This window comes from Mus caroli, chromosome 2 (genome assembly GCF_900094665.2).
Source record: "Mus caroli chromosome 2, CAROLI_EIJ_v1.1, whole genome shotgun sequence".
Classification (NCBI taxonomy): domain Eukaryota; kingdom Metazoa; phylum Chordata; class Mammalia; order Rodentia; family Muridae; genus Mus; species Mus caroli.
This window is the reverse complement of record NC_034571.1, coordinates 55,087,766-55,109,945: the sequence shown is the minus strand read 5'-3', so window position 1 is coordinate 55,109,945 and position 22,180 is coordinate 55,087,766. Positions and strand designations below refer to the sequence as shown.

Here is a 22,180-nt window from a genome sequence, read left to right as displayed (position 1 = left end):
AGTAAGATGTGGGGAAGAAGTTTGGAAGCCAGGCCCTGGTGCATGCCAGACAGGAACACCATGATTGAGCCACACTTCTTATTTTGGGTAGATATATGTATACAGCATAACATTTTAAGCTATGTTTTCATTGTTTGGTTTCTTGCTTAACTTATAACCACCAATGACTTTCTTTATTCCCATTTATTCTCTCTTTGGTATGCGCGGTGTCTAAGCATATATATGTATGTATGACAGAGGTCAGAGCACCACAAATATGGTCGACACTCTCTCTCACTGAACCACAACCCCAGTATTCTTCCCAACCTCACCTCTGCACAGCACTGGGGGTTTATAGGCACACAGGCAACACCTGGCTTCTACATGGGAGCCAGGGACTGAACTCACGGCAAGCACTCTCTACTGAGCCACTGCCTCTGCCAGCCCTACTACGGATCTTTGGATGGTCACATTTTAGCACCTATCAACCAGTGGCTAATAGCAAATTATGTATGAATTATAGAACATTTTTTTACCAAGTCATTATTTTGTGGATTAAGATCATTTTCATAAGCTGAGCGTGGTGGCACAGGCCTTTAATCCCAGCATTTGGAAGGCAGAGGCAGGCAGGTTTCTGAGTTCGAGGCCAGCCTGGTCTATAAAGTGAGTTCCAGGACAGCCAGGGCTATACAGAGAAACCCTGTCTTGAACCCCCCACTCCCCAAAATCATTTTCATAATGAATTTTATAAAAGTGTTTAATATTTCAAGCTCAGTTCCCTAAGGACAGAAAATATTTAGTCATTCTTAAATTTTGTGCTTTTGCTTAAGACAATGCACAGAAAACAAATGTTGGAAGGCATGTTTAGCAGCTGAACAGATGGTTCAGGGTTAAGAATATTCTCTGCTGCTCTTGCAGATGATCTGGGCTCCATTACAAACACTTTTAACATGTCAGCTCCCAAACAACTCTAACTACAGCTCCCTGAGATCCAAAGCCTTCTCTAACCTCCGAACACAGCATGGGCATGGCTCAGAGTCATATATGCAGGCAAAACACTCAGACATACAATAAACTTGAGAAAATACTTTAGAACCATTGTATGAAATAAAAGTTGAAATTTTAATTAAATTCTTTCTTAGTTTCTCATTGAGGACCAGTTTAAAAGGAAAAAGTTCAAACTAAAATAAATCAATCAGTATCACTTTATTTCAAGCCAAGGTTTTACATTAACACCAACAAACTAAATGTAGGCAAACTGTCCATTCACATTTGACAAAGTACATGGTTTCTATTTAGGTTTTGAAAGTTAGTTGTTGCCACAACATTGGACTAATCTGAAACCACCCGCAATTGTAATGTATATCCTAAGGGTGTTGACGGTGGAAATCATTACGCAAGTTTACACAGCTCAAGACCATAGTGCAAACTCATTAATGTTGAATAAGTAATTTATCTGTTTTGCAAAGGTAGTGAAAAATATTAACAATCATCAAATAAATGCTCAGAATTATCAAGGAACACCTAAAAATGACCAGGATCCAAATAGGTTATATTTCTCTATAAAGAAGTGACAACACTAAAAACACATTGAAAACCAGTGTTTTAAACTTTGAATGTGGGTTTTAAAAAAATATTCTGTTAACTTGAGATTTTCAGTAATTTTTAACCAAGTATCATTTGATTGGCAATTCTGATATAATTTACAGCTGTAATATTCCTGAAAGGAATACCTACATACCATGGCCTATCAAATATAATCTGCATTTTTTGCAAATCAATACAAAAGTTATCCATCATTACTACATCTTTTACATACTTTTTTTCCTTAAAAATTAGGTTTTATTGCTAAGTGGATTTAGAATTCAAATTAAATTTGGAAACCTAATAATGCTCTTCAAACTTCCCATTCTTTTAAAAAAATTTTAAACACTGGAAGTAAATGATTATCAAAATGTGGCTGTAACTTAAGGCATTTAAAGAGGAAAAACTAATTAGGTGCCATTGGCATTTTATTTCAAAAGGACATTTTATCTGACTTTTTTTCACTAGCAAGAGACTAATACACAAACATTTTTTCCCATAAATATGACTACAGTAATTGCAACAAAGAAGAAAGTTGATGAGCACTGCTTAGATATTTCAAACAAGGGTAATGCTTTCCCACTCACCAAAAGGAAAAATGCTTTGATTACATATTATAAACATGAGATTCGCTGGCCAGTGTTAAAAGGTCCAGCTCAAGAATTTCAGTTCAGCAATACTTGAGAATGAATATATATTTACATTTATACATGTATATATATATATTCATTTTATGTATAGTCAATTAGTCTACTAGGCATTACCCCATGAAATTATTCATACTTAATTGCCAGTTTTAATAAACATGTTCACAGATCATCCATTTTTTTTTCTTAAATGAAGTTAGGCAATATCAAGCATTCTCTTATGGTCTCCATCTTCTTCAGAATTCATCCTCTGAAGCTGTTGAGAGAAAAACAGGATGATCAAAAGAATGACTTTTAAAGGGAATGATAATGATTTGTAAACATGAAGCCAGAACAGCAATGACTCATAAAACAAAAATCCCAATTTAGTATACTGTTTGGTCAAAATGGTAAGTTATCATGATAGTGTTAGGGTGGTCTGATTGTGGGTGATGCCCACTGACAATGTCCCCACCCCCACATCTTTTTGGATGTTATATAGTTTCCATATAATGAAAATGCTTAAAAATGTGGCTTAAGAGCATCTTTTAAAAAAAATGTTTTCTGAGACCAGCTTGTGTTCATAATAGCTAATGATATGTATATAAACATACACCAGAGGAAAAGTGAATTTAAGGCAAGTGCTCTCACACACCTGAGTAGAATCTGGCTTATTACCGCTGCATGTTTGATGCATCCGATGAGAATGAAAAAAAATGTACATAGAATAACAGGTTATGGATGTTCTTGCAAGTTACATCAAAGCTATGTCTATACAATGCCACGAAAAAAGCTCTACTGAGTAAGTTAAGCTTTATATAGACACAGCCTAACTTAAAATAATCGGATTCAGAAAAAACAAAGCAAAGCCAACAACAAAAACCCTGCTGTTGAGATCATCCCCATGTCGCCAAACTCTCAGAAATATCATTTTTATAACACTTCTGACCTCAAGTTATTCGATGGCCATTAGTGAGACAAGATAAAGATAAAGCATCCTGGAATGTTTGGGATAGATAAGGTAACGAGAAACTATTCGTTGTTATAATCTGCTTTATATGTTAGGGGAAATCTAAGCTCTTTCAAATAAACATCTAACTAATACTTTTACTATTATCAAGGGCAGATAAACTTAATGCAAACCTTATGAAGGTTATGAAGTAAAAAAACCAAAAATGCCCCCGGTGAATAGTAATTCCAACTGGCTTCTTTAGGATACAGGATGAACCCAGACAAAGCAGGAAAAAAATGTTAACATTATAACTGACATAAACCCTGTTGTTAAATTCTCCATCACAGGATCACACTGAAGGGAATGTCATGATTTTAGGTGGACGATACACTTGAGCTAGTTTTCAGAACACAGCAATACTCTACTAATTTGAGATGCCTGAAGCACTGCTACCGTTTACTCTTAGCTGAATTTGTATAATTTTACCTCTATATTTCTCTTCTCTCACATATAGGGAAAAGACCATGCTATGTTTAGGAAATTCTATTTTAAATGAGAATATTTTTAAGTGAGAAATCTTAGGGAAAAAGATGATGAAACAAATGACCACCACCACCACATCTACCAAAACAGAAATTATAATTTTTAGAAACAAAAGATAAACTTTTGTATTAGCCAATGAGGTGTTTTGGGTTTTGTTTGGTTGGTTTGGTTTTTTTCCAGACAGGATTTTTCTGTATAGCCCTGCCTGTCCTGGAACTCGTTTTGTATACCAGGCTGGCCTCCCAAGTGCTAGGATTAAAGGGGTGTGCCACGATGCCCGGCTCCAGAGAAGTATTTTTATGAAGGTTATAATAAAAGAAAAAGCAAAAATGAAAAACACAGTGACAGTAATTCCAACTGGCTTCTTTAATTTTCACAGATGATTAAAAAAAACCCAACCAAACAAAACAAAACAAAAAACCAACCAACCAACCAACCATCCAAACAACCCCCCCACCCCCCNGCTCCCTGAAAACTGTGCTGTCTGAATTTATTTCAAATCCTGTTAAAACCTAAAATCAGTACAGGTGTAACAGGATTTCTAAAAGGCCTAAGGCCATGTCTTAAACTATGTAAGGAAATGAAAGGTCTCAGCGAGTACTATCTTCAAAGGCTGCCGCCAGCCCTCTTCTAAAGGTAATAGTCTTACACATTATTCTGCAGACAGTAAGCGCACAATCAGCATGAAAATACGCATTTAAAACACTCTATAAGACTATATATACATTGGAATGGAAACTTGCTGCTCCATATGATCAGATGGGCTTAATCTTTCCCAGAAATTGTTCCAAAGCCAATGTTGTCCCTGTCTGGTATGAAGCACACAGATGTACTGTAATACATTACAGACAACAGGTTGCAGAAATGCCCGTGACTTGGGCTTATGTGTCTTCACTTAAAGAGCTTGACAATGTGACCCCTAGGAAATCCCAGCTGCCTATGTGTTAAAGGCGCACAAAGAACTCTGTGAGTAAAAGAAGAACAAACAAAACCCTATTCTTAGGGGCTCTGACCTTTCTTCCTTATTTTCCTGGTACCAAACTTAAGACTAAAGAAAATCTTTCATGATCTGAAACTGAATAGAAAGTAAAATTTTTTCATATATTAAAAATACAAAGCCTTAACAGATATGTTTAGTAATTAAGTTTGTTTTCCTTTTAATCACAAATAATAAAAATTAGTGCTTTAAAATATTAGGTTAAAATGGCTTCCTTCCACACCTTAAATAAAAAAAATTTTAAAAACTTAATTCTCATGTTCAACCTTTATCACCCAAATCAATTAATTCTAGTAGTATTAAGCTTAAAGCCAAAGCTCAATTTCCTAGAAAAGAGTACACTTAAAAAAGATTTTTTTTTTTTTTGCTGTGGGTTTAATTTGCAAAAGTACATTCAACAAGTCTGGGGAGGGAAAATTCCACCTACTTTCGAGATCTTCCATATGTGCCTGAAGAGTTCTTGCAAGGTTAATAAACTAGAAACAATGCAGAAAGAAATACAGTAGTTTAAATGTTGCAAATGGATCTAAAGAGAATCATATAGGAGATTTATTTCTACTTAAGAAGTCAAAACATTTTAATCCTTTAAATAAGGGTCTTCCCCAACAACAAAAATTAAAACATTAAGGGTATATTATATTATGTTCTATACAATCATTATTAATCATGGGGAAACCAGTAACACAAAATTGGGAGAAAACATAATCAAACAGTTGTATCTAATAATGCTGTCTTCCTAACACTTTTGAAAAAATAAATATGAAATCAAGGGGTATGGGGGAGAAAGCAAACTGTTTTCTGGGCCCAAATGGACTGATGTTTGCCTGCCAACCCTGATAGCGAGAGAGCTGTGCAGCTCAGGGCCTGTACAACAATGCTGAGAGTGACTTCTACCACAGCTGTAGAATTAGGGTTATTTAAAGGGTAAATTCAATAGATCTTACTTATATGATTTATATGGTTTCTTATTCACAAGAGCTAACACACCATTTTAGACATCTTTTAATGGTATTAACTCCAGATAGCAGAATGACTTCTGAAGTACTTAGAAATTAACAGAAAATTTAAGAGCATTCATAACTACAGCACATGAGGTTTTAAATTCTTAATGTAAGTAATCATCAGTGAGGTCACTTAAACACCCATGTAATGATGAAGTACAAGAAAAACCTAACTTGTGTTCTGAATTTACTTTCATATATGGTAATAAACTGAAAATGTGCTGTCTGAATTTATTTCAAATCCTGTTAAATCTGAAGATTAGAACAGGTGTGACAATACTCTAATTTCTAGTAGCATTATTTAGAATAGCAGCATGCATTTCGCATATACTTTTTATCATATTAAAATGAAAACATTTCACATTAACATGAACTCTAAAAGCTTTATATACTTAAGAATTATAAAAGCGGTTAAACCTCACACTTTTTACCATATTATGAACACATTTCAAGATATGAAGTGTTCAAAATGTTGCAAAAAGACAGCGATAGACAAAATGGTCAAAACAGAGTGTAAAAGTTTCTTTTGATTCTAAGCTTGATTACAAATACCTAAGAGAAAGCTAACTTAAAGGTACAATTAAACATTATTTACAGCAACTAGTTCCTTTTAGTTGGTAATATTATTAGCTTAGCGGGTAGCCCTTTACAGGATAATAACCATCAAACAATCTTCCATATTTTGGCCTCTGGAACACAATTTCATGTTTCTAAGATGTAATACTAAAGGCTTTCTTTCTATAAATTAAAAGTAACAAAATTTTCTTGGTATTTCTAATTCTAACCCTGTTTCTCCTTGAAATATTTCACTTTCAAGAGTTGAAAAGTCACTTCTTTCTCTAAACAGCCTATGACAAAATTAGGGTATTTGTCGTAGAAGACAGCACTTTCCCTTAAATATAGACTTACTATTAAACATTTGAAAGTAAGGCCTCAGTAAGGAGGAATACAATATGAACACATAAAACAACTGTATCGTACCCTCCCATCTTTCCCCAATGCCAATGCTACTTACTCGGACACGAGTGCTTGGTTCAATTGTATTTCCCATCATATCAGAAAAGCTTTGCTCACACAAGTGCAGTAAGACAACTAGGTAGAGACCAGAGCTGATAAACTCATACTCAGCCTTGAATGGGGAAGCAAAGAGAAGACACAGAGAATGAAATTAGGATTGTGACTGATAGTAAATGTTTATGATAAACTTAAAAAAAAAAGTATTCAGACACAGCTCCTAGAAAGGTATATAGTCATCTATTAAAATACCAGGCTGCCCTACACAGGCTGTATTTTTCATCCGTCTATCTCCATTTAATCATTTAAGTTTACCTTTTAAATCATTTGGTGTGATAATGTATTTTAGTTTTCTATATAAAGCTCCTAAAAGATTTTCTTTTACAAATGACTAATAATTGTTTCAGTTTACTCTTATAAATTAGTTTCATTTTAACCTAATTCTGTAATACTCACTATAATTTATACTGTTTTTTTTGTAACCCAATTAGTTTAAAGGTAACAACACATGCAAACACACACTGATATTAGCATCTTCTTTTTTTTTTGGGGGGGGGGGGTTGTTGGGAATAGAAGACTTTTAAATAGTTTCAAACCTGTTGAGTAACTTGTCGTCTTGCCTGTATTGGTGGCCCTGGGGAATGAACTTATGATCCAAGGAATACTTAGGCTAGCACTTCACCAGTATAAACACAGCTCTAAACATAAATTAGGACAGAGGTTTAAAAAATCTAATCTGTTCCTTTAATTTTCACAGTGAAGAGACCAATTGTGTCTGATCTGGAAAATAGACACATCTGAAATTTAGAACCGTACACTAATATTAATTCTAGAAACCATTCATCAAATTCTATCATTAAGAATTTTAAATGTTTAATCATTTTGACATTACTCTAACTGGAAAGGAAATCATGTACCTGGGAAAGATTTATTTTAGTTTTTGTTTTTTAAATTTACATGGTTTAAACCAGGCAGTGGCACAGACCTTTAATCCCAACACTTGGGGAGGGGGGGTGAGGGTGGATCTGAGTTGAAGGCTAGCCTGGTCTACATAGCAAGTTCCAAGTCAGTCAGTGTTATGCTATGAGACCCTGTCTCAAAACAAAACAGTTCAACCACAACAATTTTTGATGGTTATCAACTTGCAAAAGATAAAATTAAAAAAGGAATAAAGTTATATTAGTCACTTAAAATTAGGATTAACTCTAGCCACTAGAATCCATGATTCATGTAAAATTAAGATAAAGCCAAGACTATCATTTACATGACTATACCTAGTTGTCTAATACTTCTCCTTTATGTAAGAATGCAGGTCATTAAAATGATTAAATAAAAATAAATCCCTTGAATGAAAAAATGTGACAAGAGGTGGCCACAGAAAAGAGCTTTCTGACTTCTGGTCTAAGACAACAATACATTTCTGTCTCATTCCACCCTTCTTACTTTCCCTGGTCTTTAAAATACCAATGTTCAGCTGCCTACACAGATGCCTTAGTAATTAAGACACCACTGTACTGAGTTTCTTTTGTACAACTAGCTCATTAGGGAATGAAACGTTACAAATGGCAATATGTAATACTTATAGCAACTCAAGTCTCATTGTTCTGAGCAGTGATTCTTAAACCTGGACCTAAGCAATTACTTTCAGTTATTAGTGTATACTAAATTACACATAGAATTTATATTTGAATGCAGTTAAGTCCAAGGATTTTTATCAGACTTTCAAACAGTATCTCTTTATCTCACATTATGTTTTTAGGAGATGTATTTTATGTGTATCTATATAAGCTTGTTTGTAAGAGGATATGTATACACACGAGTGTAAGTGTCCTCAGATACCAGGGCTGTGAGCTGTGCAACACCAATGCTAGGAATACAACTCAGGTCTCCAAAAGACTGTTCACAAAATGCCTTATACTGTGTGATTTCATCTACATGAATTAGCCCAAGCTGGCAAATCCGTAAAATACAACACACAGGCAATAATGGTGCGCGCCTTTAAACTCAGTGCTTGGGAGGCAGAGGCAGGCAAATCTCTTTTGAGTTCAGGGGCCAGCCTGGTCTACAGAGTTCTAGGACAGCAAGGGCCACACAGAGAAACCTTGTCTTGAAAGCTCACCTAACGAACCAACCACCTACCCACCCACCCACCCACCAACCAAACAGCACTGGGAGGCAGATGTCAGGGACTGAGAGAAGCAAGCAAGCAAGGAACAGCTGAGCAGTGGATTCATTTTTGTTGGGATGAAATCATCTTCAGACTCCCCTTGAACATGTATGCTTCTCTCAGAATTCCTTTAACAAGGAAAAAACAAAAACTAGGTTGTTTCTTCCAACCAGATCATTTAATCAATAGTGGAGAGATAAGGTTGGCAATACCTACTTTGAGCCTAATTTCCTAAACTTTTATTAATTTTTAGGTTTATTTATGAAGCCTGACAGTTTATCTTAATTTAATCTTTTATTTAAAGGGAATTTTCTAATGAAATGATAAACTTCTCATCTTTCAAATTATAGTAAGAATATTATTAATTTAGGTTTTCTGACCATGACTTAATCTTTTCTTCAAGAGCTGTCCTTTAAACACACAACAGACACTTACCAAATTAGGCAAAATATACTAACTTGTTCATTTGCATGAGCTCTATGTAGTTCATGAATATCAAAGTCCTCCAGGTTAAGTTGCAACTTCTCTTTACAGAGTTCACAGGTAGTTACAGCCTCTAACGAAGAACCTGACAAAAATCAAATTGCAAACGGTAAAGCTTTTCTGTCCTAAGCTCAAGGTTTAAAAGAGTAGGGGTAGAACAGCATACAAGACAAGATTACAATATTGCAATAAATAAAATGTATGTAAAATTAACCATGTACAATGACAAATAGGTTCTATATGATGTTCACGCCTCCACCCATCATTTAGATACCTTTTTAAAAATCCCACATATTCATCTATCCTGTAATTATGGGAAGCTGACAATGAGGCAAAGGAATGTCATCTGTACCTTCTTCCTTCCTCCTGAAGTATGACGACATGTAATGAAAACTTTGTTTAATGACCTAGCACTTCAAACCCTAGTTACATACACAGATTAGTATTTTTGGTATCAGAGCATACATATATAGGCCATGTTTGTGATCTAAGCAAAGATCTGCCCTGCTGACTAAAAGAGGAAAAAGGAATAAAAGTAGCTTATTTCAATATTTAGTAGAATTAAGTCCTCATACATTTTACAACATGGCTCCCCAAGATATGCTGGTAAAGATATAACAAATATTTTACTATTGCATTCATATGTAGCTAAGATATGCAAATGAAAAAAGGCCAAAAGACCAAGGCTATCAAAATATCAGGTATTGAGGGAGAGGAGCAGAGAATTAACAGTTTACTGACTACAAACTTTCTGTATTGGGTGATGAAATAGTTTTCAAGTAACCACTAAATTACACACTGTAAAAAGGTCAATGTGACTAACACTCTCACAATTTTGGAGGCGGTGGGGGGATACTTGTTACATTCAACACTTGCTTATCACAGGCCAGTAGCTCCACATTAGTAGGTCCTCATAGTTAGACCTTAGTAGGCCTTTCTATGTAGACTTTCCTACTATTTGGGGATTATTAGATACAGCTACCAGTTGAAACCTGTCCTAAAGTTTCATGAGTAGTAGTGACGAGAGAGGTTTCAATTCAGCTCCACTCATCATCTTAAAGGCACTTGCACAAATCTACAGAGACTTTGAAGACTGAGAAAGAGAGTAAGAGCAGCATCAAACCTTCTTAAAAAAAAAAAAGTGTACGAAGTTTTTATTGTGAATGAGAGAAAACAACCAGAGTCCTCTCTGGAGGAATCCAAGTCAGAGAAAGCTCCTACAGAGTTATCTGCAGGAGTGGAGAGCAGCAGAGGGGAAACAGAACTCAGTGAGAGAAACAGGGGAATGGAGGCGGGACCTGTGGGGAGGAGGTCACACAACAGGCACTCGTGATACCGAAGGAGCCTGGGGACCAGCAAAAGCTTTGATAGGCAACCATAGGTATACGTCACCAGAGAGAGCTATGTGTCCCTTCTGCCAGACTTAAAGGAAGTGACTAATTCTGGCAGGTAGGAACTGGTTTCCCAAGCCCCTTAGGAATGCTGGTTTCTGTCTAATAGGCAGCAATACTTAATAGTCCAGGCTGAGCTCATCTCTGCCTTTTGGAGTTTGGGAACTGGGAGTGTCCTTTGCACCTCACAAAAAGAAAAAGAACCAAGCTGAGACACTATGCTGCCCATTTGCCTGAGCTGTATGTGAAATGTTCTCACCCAATTGTTATAGACTGTTGAGTCACCGTAACGCTTCCATCAGAACACAGTGCATCTGAAAGCTTCCTATTCTCCAGCACATCTTAACCATAACACATTACACTGATGTCCTTTCTCCCTTCCTGATTAATTCCCACAGTCAAAATTATCTTGCACTTATCTTTAATCATATTCATTAGCAAAGGAGCGAAGTATTTCAATCTATGTCTGTGTCAAAGAATCAGTAAAGAACTCTTAAAAAATGCATGTCTTTCATTTCAATATTTTTGGCAGGGCTGAGTATTAAAATGCAGGACCTTACAAATGACAGGAGGTACTCTGCCACTAAATCGTTTCCCCCTCTCTAAAATTATATGGACATTAATGTTACCTAAAAAATTTTAATATACACCCCAGAATGTTATTTCCCAGCATCTAAAGATCTGCTAACCTATCCCTCAATTAAAGATCTCCTTCTCTAAGAAAATGGAAACATTTATACAGCAGGTCATACATTTTTCCACCCGAAAGCAATAAACAGATCAACACGCGTTATCTACAGGAGCTTCCTGGACATGAAACAGCTCTCCTCCATCCACCCTGTGCTCCAGATGCCTTCTTTTGATTCTTTTCATGGATTTCCCCTGCTCCAACCCAACACCCTCTCAAAAACACGCACCAATGTTTCCCTACCTCAAAATAAATGTTTTTCATTGACCCCATATAATATCCTAATTTGCTACCTTGTATCTTAGCTTGTTGGGAAAAGAGCTTATCTATTCCTTAAAAAATTTGTGTATATGTATTACACATATGTTCATGTGTGTGCACATGGAAGCCAGAGGTTACCACTGGGTATCCTCCTCTATCACTACCTCCCTTAACTTCCAAGATTGCTGTGTCTGTTACTGAATCAGAAACTCTCCAATTTGGCTAGACTAGCTGAACTCCAGTGCTACGACTGGGGCAATGTTAGGGTGCGAGGGATCTGAACTCAGGTCCTCAAGTTTGCACAGCAAGCACTGAATCCTGTTAAATCACATCCTTAGCCCACTACGTGGGTTAGCATCTTACGATTCTTCAATTCTTATCAATGCTGAGTACCCACTTCTACATAAGTATTCTGGCTTATTTAGAATAACATTTTCTCACCTTCTTACCAACAGTCTGACCGGAGGCTGTTCTTCAAATCAAATCATCTTGGATGCCCCAGGGATTTGTCTTAGCCCACTTCTTTGATACCTTGTCTTTCTCTAAAACTTTAACCCCAAAGCTTCCAGCATTACTCATAGTAATGTTGTGGTACTGGAAACTAATTTTGAGTGCTCCTTCTGAAATGATGAGACTTGTCTAGCTAACAGACTATCTGATGTTTCTATGTAGTTACTTAAAATGAAGTTCAATATAGTACACATCCAAAATATAACTGAGTTACCCTATCTCAATCTAATTTTATTTCTATCTTTCTTATTTCAGTAAAAGGTCTATAATTCCCTGGCAAATTTCAATAAACTTACCTCCAAAACATACCTATACCATCCCATTTCTATGAAAACTACCAGCAATACCACATGCTAATTATCAATCACCAACTCCAGCATCAATCACCAACTCCAGCAAGTGTTTTGAGAATAGATTATGCTTAGTCTCCTGGCTACAGGTCTGGTCTTACCCTGAAGTCTATTCTCCAGAGCAATCAATCAAATAAGATCATTTCAGCCAGGTGGTGGTACACACCTTTAGTCCCAGGCACCTGGGATACAGAGGCAGCCTGATCTGTGAGTTTGAAGTCAGCCTGGTCTACAAAGAGCTTCAGGACAGCCAGGGCTTACACAAAGTAACTATCTTGGAAAATTTAAAAAAAAAAAAATTTTTTTTTTTCAATTTTGCCTCCTTCAGGGGCTTCCTATTATACCTAGATAAAAACTTAAGCTCTAACCCCTATTTTAAAAAGTCTTGCATGAGCTAGCCTCTAGATGCCAGCCATACCATGACCACTCAGTTCCTTAAATACACCTAAGTCTTTCTTAGTAGCTGCTCTCTCTGCTAAAATGCTCTTTTCCTTCTGAAAGCCAGATTCTTATTATCAAGGTCTAAAATTAAAAGGTGTACCCTAAGAAAGGTGCTCCCTTAACAACCAACACCATGAAAACCGGTATAACAAAGGAATTCCCTGACAACCTGACAAATGACACAGGCAATAAATCTTTCTCAAAATACATAGCTGCTAAATGGTGAGTGTGTCTGATTTATCATTTAGTGTGGTGTAAGATGGTATATGTCATAACCACTGGTTAAATTATAATTATATATAGTATACAGATTTGTCAGCTGAAATACCTACAATCTGTATATATTTTAGAAAAAGAATCTGAAAACAATTCTCTAAAAGGGTGAATCTTACCAGAATTGATTTTGGCTTGTAACCACTTTTTCATACACTCTTGATGGACATACTGCAGGCTCCCTGTGCATTTGCATGGCTCTATCAATAAATTAGATGATGACGCTGCTGCCATCTGACAAATTCTACATAAGTCCCCTTCTTCTTCATCATCAGAGTCCTCTAAAAGGAGGCTGAAAGAGAAGGCACATAATTCAAAACTATCTTAATTCCTCCTAAATAGCCATTTCATTATCCAGAATCTCAATCTTTCATTTCTACTTCTACTGAGGAGTACGGCAAGCAGCACTGAGAGTGACCCGAGAGTTCCTGCCACTGTGAACACAATGTGGACACGACTAAGGCCTGCTGCACGCACCGCTGGTCATCTTCAAACGGCTCACCTTTTGTTTTCAGAAATGTATCTTAAGTTCATGTTTTTCAAAATCACTGAGATTTTTAACTATTCAGGTGTTCTAGGTTACTGGAAATCCAACAGTAAAGGGTAACACACAGGTCATTTGTCAACTGCAATACAACTGCAAGGTTACTGCAGAACAATCTTAATCATTAAAACCCACATTTTCTATTATCCTCATAAACAGACTAACATGTACCATTTATATGTAAATTCTCTTTTAACAAGCAAAGTTTTCTGTTAAGTCATATTTTGTTAGTTAACTGATGGCACATGAAAGAGGCATACAATAAATAGACAGTATTGAATGAATACAGCCTGGACAGTGAGAGTCAAGTTAGCAAGACATTTACAGAAAGGGACACACGGACTTATGTAAGGTAACTTTCTGCCTTAGCTTAATCAGAAACATGACATTAAGCACAAACTACTCTGAAAAGCTAAACATTTGTTTTGTATTTAACATGTTTCCCTTCATGTTTCAACTCTATTTTACTAAGTAGATCCAATTTTTCTGTGTTTATCAATCAGTGTAGTCTTAAAATCCTTATATAGGAGGTTAAAATATAATAAACACATACTACAAACTCTGTCAAGATAAATGATCTTTTAAAACTATATTATCTAGGACGTGGTGTGGAAGCATGTGTCTTTAATACACGTGGGAGACAGAAGCAGGTAGATCTCTATTGGCTCCAGGCCAACTAGGGCTACATAATAGTGAAACTATCTCAAAAAGGAAAAAAAAAAAAGCAAAAACCAACCAAATAAAACCAAAACCCACCTAACCAGGCAGGATGGTACATTATTGTAAACAGTCAGGATCAATAAAGCCATCTTTGAAGTTAAGAAACCTAAGCTACAATCTTCAGATCGCTTACAATCAGAGGAAACTGCTATCATGAACAAGTGGTAAAGCTAATAGTACTAGGGAGAGTATATGTTTCCTTAAAATAAAACTGTGGGAGTTTAAAATCAAGAAAATAACCCACATTAAAGTGTATCTTTAAAAGGGAAAATTGAGAAAAAAAATAAGTGGTAAGAAATTAATTTATTGAAGGCTAATATAGATTGGTAATTTGCTACCATTTGGTTCTTGTTCCTAACTAAATTCCATTTAGCAGTACTGTATTTATGGAAGAAGAAACTGATTTGCATTTGTATGTATCAAGATAAATTAAGACATGTCACATCTATCCATCCATCCATCCTCCCTCCCCCCCTCTTATTTTTCTCTCTCTCTCTTCTTGTTTTTTTGTTTGTTTGTTTGTTCCGAGACAGGGTTTCTCTGTGTAGCCCTGGCTGGCCTCGAACTCAGAAATCCGCCTGCTTCTGCCTCCCGAGTGCTGGGATTAAAGGTGTGCACCCCCACGCCCCACACATCATTTCTTGGTAAAAGTCACGCCCCAAAACTTACCTTATGGTTACATCACCATTTGTCTGTAAGAAAATTTAGATAACAAGAGCTATTTTAAATCTTTAATCTGATCTAGCTTACAATGTATGTTGAATATTCAAATTTACCTTTCTTTGATTTTCTGAAGTTTCTCTGGGTCTCTTGAAGGTGCACTTTTAGCTTTATCATTTTTCCCATCAGTTGAATTCCAACCAGAAGGAATAATATCTACAGTAATCATGACATTGTCAGTCAGATTACTGCTAAGTGTTGGTGGGACTGCAAACCGGAATAAGGAGCCAGGAAGAATCCCTGTTATTCCTGGATTTCTTCCACCCTGAGGTAACTCTGGGGTGGAGCCACCTGCAGAAGCACTGCTTGATGCTCCAGATGCTTGTGGTCTGTTGGCAGCAGCTCCAAGGGAGTCACCCTGTACTTCAAGATGAACTACTTCATTTGAATCTCTTCTGAAAATATGAGATCTAGGTGGTACATCTGACGTAGATAATCTTGAAGACTCATCCCTTCCCTCTCGCCTCCTTCTAGAGAACAAAGGTGTGCATCTATTTCTAAGTGAGGAAGACAACCACGGTCCTGAATTTCTACCTTCTGATTCTTGGTTAAAATTTTCTGCCTCTGGTTCCGAGCTATGATTTTGGCTGAGCGATGACAACCCCCATCTTCGCCTAAGAAATCTAAATCCCTGAGATGCTTCAGCTGCCCTGCCCTCACTGACGTCAGAGGATGAGGAGGTTCCATTATTCCGAGACTGTGAAGTCAGGGTTCTCGGAGAAATATAATTTTCAGAACTCAACGATCTTGTATTCAAGGAATCTTGACTAGATCTTCGTGAGAAAAAAGTAGATGACATGCTAGAAGCTATCCGTGAGAGCAATCTCCTAGTTGTCCGCCTGCCTTCATTGTCAGAAGGTTCTTGATAAGGTCTCTGAGATGAACCCCTTTCTGAACTGCTTATAGTTGGAGTTTCATTTCTACTTGAAAAATATGAAAATGCAGGATGTGAACTGTGGCGAAAAGATTCTGATTGTCTTGGAGAAAAATGTGATCTGAAAGAACTTCTACCGGAGTCCCTAGAACTTGGTACTGTCTGATGGTCAGAAGGCAATTGGTGATTGGTGGATGAGGAATTCAACTGTAAAGTGCTCACTGCATTCTCTTTTGGTCTTGCTCCCTGTGAATATGAAGAAGGAACTCTTTCTTGAACATCTATTTTTGAAAGAAGGGAAGGTAACCAATTATGAAATAATTTAAGCATTATTGAATGCACATTTATTGACTCCTGCCAAATTGAAAGACTAGGTTTTGAAATGAAATGCTATCTATCTTATAACAAACAGTGTTAACTATTATAAGAAAAAATTTACTTCTGAAGTACTCCCGAGTAGAGTACAAACTCAAAGTAGAGTACTGCAAATTCAAAAACAGAGCTGATGACACAAGTGAAATGCATTAATGGGAATCAGATACTGACACACAACTTTAGGCCAAATAATAGTATAATGGTTTAAAAAGAAATATGCATTCCAGGAAAACAGTTCTCAAGATTCTTCTTATTCTATGCAATAAATATGAAGATTACTTTACATAAATGTTTAGTGCCCATATAATTTCATGCTATGCCTTGCTAACAAGTAAGAATGTCTAGTCCTTTAACACTGGCTTGGAACTGTGCTCAGTCCAGGCCTCTGCTAATCTGCATTTTCAAAAGCAAGGCAGGGAGGAGGGATCCTGTCACACCTGGGTGGCAGAGGGAGGAGGAGGATCTCCAGGTTCCTCAGCTTTTCAGGGTGGCCCTGCCTCAAGGTCAACCAGATAAACAACAGCCCTCCTGAACTGGTGGGGTTTCAATCAAACACTACTACTCTTTTATGAAAACACACTTTTCATCTACCCCGTGTAAGAGGTACATTTATTACTGTACTAACTTATTGGGACCAACAGAAGGGTAAACTATCCACAGGCTGAGTCTATATGTGCTGTGATTAAATATGACTGTGATTAAAAGAAGCACAAACCCCGCTCCTACACGATACTGTTAACTCTGAGCAGCACTCTTCTCTGTTACTCACTTAAATGTGATCACTTCTGAAAAGCTTAAGTTTACGTACAGAGAAAAACCGTGCATTTCAAAATGTAATTATCATACAGTTCCACGTAATCCTTAAAATGATGACGTCAGGGCGGCTAGAAAGAGCACTAGCTTTTTTTTTTTTTTTTTTTTTGGAGGACATGGGTTCTATTCCCTGTACCCACAGGGTGGCTCACAGCCATCTGCAAATCAAATCTAGAGGATCTGTCACAGTATTGTCCTCCCTGGGCACTAGGCACACAAGTAGTGCATAGCCACACATGTAGGCAAATACACTCATACACATAAAATAGTGACAAACAGCATAACAACATAGTTCATAATTCAGCTAAAAGTACTCATTAAAACTGTTGTTAGACAAGTCACACTGTCATATAGAAGAATTAGCTATAAATAATACTTTATTAACATGTATTAAGATTTTTTAAAGCATAGAGAATCCAAATAGTCAAGAACATGTTTTAGACTGTTTATATTTTTTAGAATAAACAAAGATACTAAAAAAACATTAAACAGTTCTGATATCTCCATATGAAACTAAAATTCATTTCATTCCCTCCACTGTAGTCTTATAATGACCCAGGGAACATTTGTAATAACACATAAGCTATATTTAACAATACAGTTTCTACATACATGATGAAGTTGTGAAATCACCACTTCGGTGATTATAATCCATAAGATTGCTAATGGAGGAATCTCTTCTCCTGTCCAAATCTCTCCTTTCTCTCATCAAGTCTGTTCCAAAAGAACCAAGTACCATTGATGAAGATCTGGGAACTTGACTATGCCTCCAAGAAGAATCTTAAAGTAACGAAACAAGTTTTATATGAGAGGTTTTCAAGGCTCACACATCTTTAGAAATTCAAGCTATCATTATAGCTATCCCTAGTTATATAGCTCCAATCACAAGTCAAGTTTAGCAAAACAGTATCATATACTAATAAACTATTCATCTCCAAATTATCTTCCTCCTCAAACATTCTTCCTTTTGGTGCTAAACCTAATCCAGGATCTCAGCTATGGTATATCTATGTATGTGAAGCATTAAGTCACCAGCACTGCAAACCTATCCTTATACATAAGCTAAATGTCTCACTCACTCTATTCCGCCTACCCACGTACAATGTGATATTATGTTAAAATAATATAGATTAAAAATGCAAACTTGCCAAGGTACAGAATACTTCATATACAGTTGAAGAGATGCCATAAACCACAAAAACCAAAACCCTTGTCAGGCATGGTGGCCTTAATCCCAGTACTAGGAGTGCAAAGGCAGAATCAGGCAGGCAGATTTCTGGAAGTTCTAAGCCAGCTTGATAAATATAGTGACGTCTAAGCCAGCCAGGGCTACATAGTGAGACTGTGCCTCAAAATAAATAAAAATTAAAACAAAGCCAAAGCTTTTTTGATATGGTAATTGAATTACAGGACAAACAAATTTTATCACAAAACAAGTTTTTCTCCATGCTAGAAATTGGGTTTAAGTACTTGCAAATTCTAGGCATATGTTATATCAGTTTCAGAAATATTTCCCTGTCACATTTCATATACTCATTAAGATTTAATCTATTTTTTGCAACCATACTCTGAATTTTATTAGATATGGTTTTACATAGAAGTAAACTAAAATTAATTCTCAAATATACTGTCTACTCACTATTTACCTTGAAATTTTGTTTCTTCGTTTTCTAGCTTTAGAATCTTTCTTTTCCCGCAGTGTTTCAAGACAGAGTTTCTATGTATAACACAGCCCTGGCTGTTCTGGAACTTGCTTTGTACACCAGGCTGGTCTCAAACTCAAGAGATCCACCCCAGTCCTGCCTGGGTGCTGGGATTAAGTCATACTCCACCTCGCTTGGCTTTCCTAGCTTTAACAACTCTTCTACGCTGAGGAAAAGCACTCAGTGAGTTTAATGTTAATTACACCTTCACATAGTGTAAGAGAACCAAAATGTCTCTGCAAAACTGTGCCTACAAAGTTGAAGCCAGTCTGCCCTTACCCATCTCACTACTTTTAGCAATCCTCAGAGGTATAACGTCCCCCTCAAAGGTCCTATCTATTAAAATGGAGATGAATTACTCATACTAATTCAGTTGGTAACGTACAAGCGTTTTAACCTGGTCTACAGAGTGAATTCTAGGAGAGGCAGGACTACACAGAGAAACCCTGTCTTGAGAAACCAAAAAGGCAGGCAGAAAGAAAGTAAAAAGTGTGTTATCACAAGTTCTGTCTCCTTTTACAACTTTAGGAATTATCTAACATTTTATTGGAGGAATTTGAACACACATACATATAACCCTAAGTATACAATGTAAGGAAGCAAACATGCCATTCCGGTACACTTAGTATGTGAGAACCATGACTTTCTCATTCCTTATCTAGAGCTCTTAGCTTCCAACTTCCTTTTAATTAAGAGTTTCCACATCTTATGAAAAGTATAATATACTATGTTTATCAGTTCAAAAACACATGATGAGGAAATGCTTAATGCTTATCAGATGTGGCTTTCATAGGAACACGTTAAAAAACTTCTTTCAAAATACCCAACAGAACACTCATAACTTTCACCAATTTGATTCCTACATACTAACATTAGAGCTGAGAAGCGACACAGTCTTTAATCCACACACTAAGTTCTGGTCCAGGCAGGGTTACACCCTGTCTCCAAGAAAACCACACCAAAACAACTATTCTACCTAATTAAAATCTATCAACATGCTGTATGTAAAGCAAAAAGGCAAAATGAAGAGTTGATTTCATTTTTTAAAAAAGATTTATTATTATACATAAGTACACGGTCACTGTCTTCAGACGCACCAGATAGGGAATAAAGATCTCATTACGGATGGTTGTGAGCCACCATGTGGTTGCTGGGATTTGAACTCAGCAGTCAGTGCTCTTAACCGCTGAGCCATCTCTCCAGCCCCAGTTGATTTCATTTTTACCACCAGTTTAAAGTAAAATTTTAGAAACTACCGAATTTCCAAATCCACTATTGTAAAGAAACTATTTAACTCAAAAACTTAAGAATCTTAGGGGGTGGGGGGACGGCTTTGGTTCAGAATATTCCTACAGTGACTTTAACAGAAAGTGCATAAGCTTACCTGACACTGTATTTAACCCACTCCCACCGTTCCTCCCAGCTGAGGTAGATGCACAGTTTGTACAGGAAAGCTTGGGTCTCTTTGAGTCATGATCCCGCTGCTGGGTCTGTGCTCGTGCCCGTGCTCCCTGAGGTATCTCAGACTCACTGTACCAGGCAGGCTGACATGGTGATGCACACGCTGATGCTGATGCAGACTGCATAAAAAGTTAAACGAAGGAACTGCTGTAAATTCTTAGAAATTACAAGAAAATAGTAACATGCAAACAATCAAGCTGAAGGCTGTTGGTGATGCAGCTTCCTAAATGGCAGGTGAGAGGGCCGTGCTGGGGATGAACCCAGGCTCTCGGCACCCAGGTACTCACTATCACTGAGAGGAATCTTGAGACAGACCGATTAGTCACCTAACATTACAGCAGGATATTACCAGCTATATTCTTACTTTACCCGCTGCCATGTGCATACACAAAGTCAAATGAGTATTCTGTATTCTGATTGGAAGAAAGAGGATACCATCCACTTCGGTATTAAATTAAAAATAGTTTAATATTTGTTTCTAAATGCAGCTTTTGAATTTTACAAAGTATTTTATACAAGACTATAATCTCTTATCCATAACTGTGAAGTCTCCAAAGTCTGAAAATCATTAGCTATTTATTTTGTTTCTATTTTAACTATTTAAGATTGTAGGATGCCTCAGGTGCAGCTACTTAAAAAAAAATCTAATAAATGTACCCACAGTTTTTTTTAAATTTGACCATATATATATATACATATATATATATATTCAAGTTAAAATACTACCTGATAGTCAGAATCCAGTCTAAAGGAAGAGTCTCTAGAATGATATGAATCATTTAAACTGGTTCCTCTGTTTCCAGACACCATCCTAGTGCTTAAAGAGCCAGAGGGTTGAACAGAAATTCTTCTTGGAATCCTGGAAGGTTTAGACTCCATTCTTAAGGTTTCCTGTGAAATGCAAATTTGTATTAATTTTATCTGAGAAGACATGCAAGTACCCCTCTCTCCTTTCCCCCTACATGCAGCAACAATTTATTCTGAAAAGGTTCATTTAGTTTAAGACACAAATTAGGTCTCATTAATGCAAAAGTAGCCATTCAAGAACTGTCCCAGCAAGTCTGTGAGCAGCTCTTTCCAGAATGCAGACCTATTTGTGGAGGGAGGGTACTCTCAGAGCTCCTACAGAGAAGCAGAGATGGGAGGAAGAGATAAGAACTACCAATTCACTGAGAAGTTCTATCAGCCAACTTGGAGTATACAATTTATTGGGGAAATAAGATGAATACTTGCCTCAACTAGGAGGGAGGAGAGAACTGACTCCAGAAAACCGCCCTCTGTGCATGCATGTACAAAATTAAAAGGATCAAATAGTCAACTTTGTGCAACACTACTAGACTATGAAACTCTTACCACTTTCTCCTTAAAGGCTAAAGATTTAGTAGCATCCAACCAAGACTACTGCTCACTGAGCAACATGGAAACATGTTCACACAGATCTGTCTTCCAATGCCTGAACTTTTTTCTTTCCTCACATACATTTGTAGTCCTTGACTCTCATGCCATCCTTCTTTCTTTTAATAAATATATCCTCACACCCCTTTGGATACACTTCTCACATGGTTTTATTAAGTAAGACATCACACTACTTTAGACTGTTATTTTTATTTCCCTTCTTCAACAATGCATTTCTTTAAGTCAGGATCACTTAAACACCTCTAAATCACTGCCTAGAATATGTAAATGTCCTGGCAGAAATGCAGACCCTTG

The 22,180-nt window shown here is 36.7% G+C and overlaps 1 protein-coding gene across 1 annotated transcript; it reads right to left on the bottom strand.

The window, feature by feature from the left end:
* Positions 1-1,166: 1,166 nt before the first annotated feature.
* March7 (membrane associated ring-CH-type finger 7) lies at positions 1,167-21,360 on the bottom strand. The gene is given in 10 exon segments (XM_021155594.2): positions 1,167-2,451; positions 2,453-2,466; positions 5,109-5,157; positions 6,698-6,811; positions 9,322-9,431; positions 13,380-13,552; positions 15,301-16,399; positions 17,919-18,086; positions 20,394-20,589; positions 21,197-21,360. Coding segments are annotated over 10 exon segments (2,121 nt in total). The 5' UTR covers positions 21,350-21,360; the 3' UTR covers positions 1,167-2,406.
* Between the last annotated feature and the right edge of the window lie 820 nt (positions 21,361-22,180).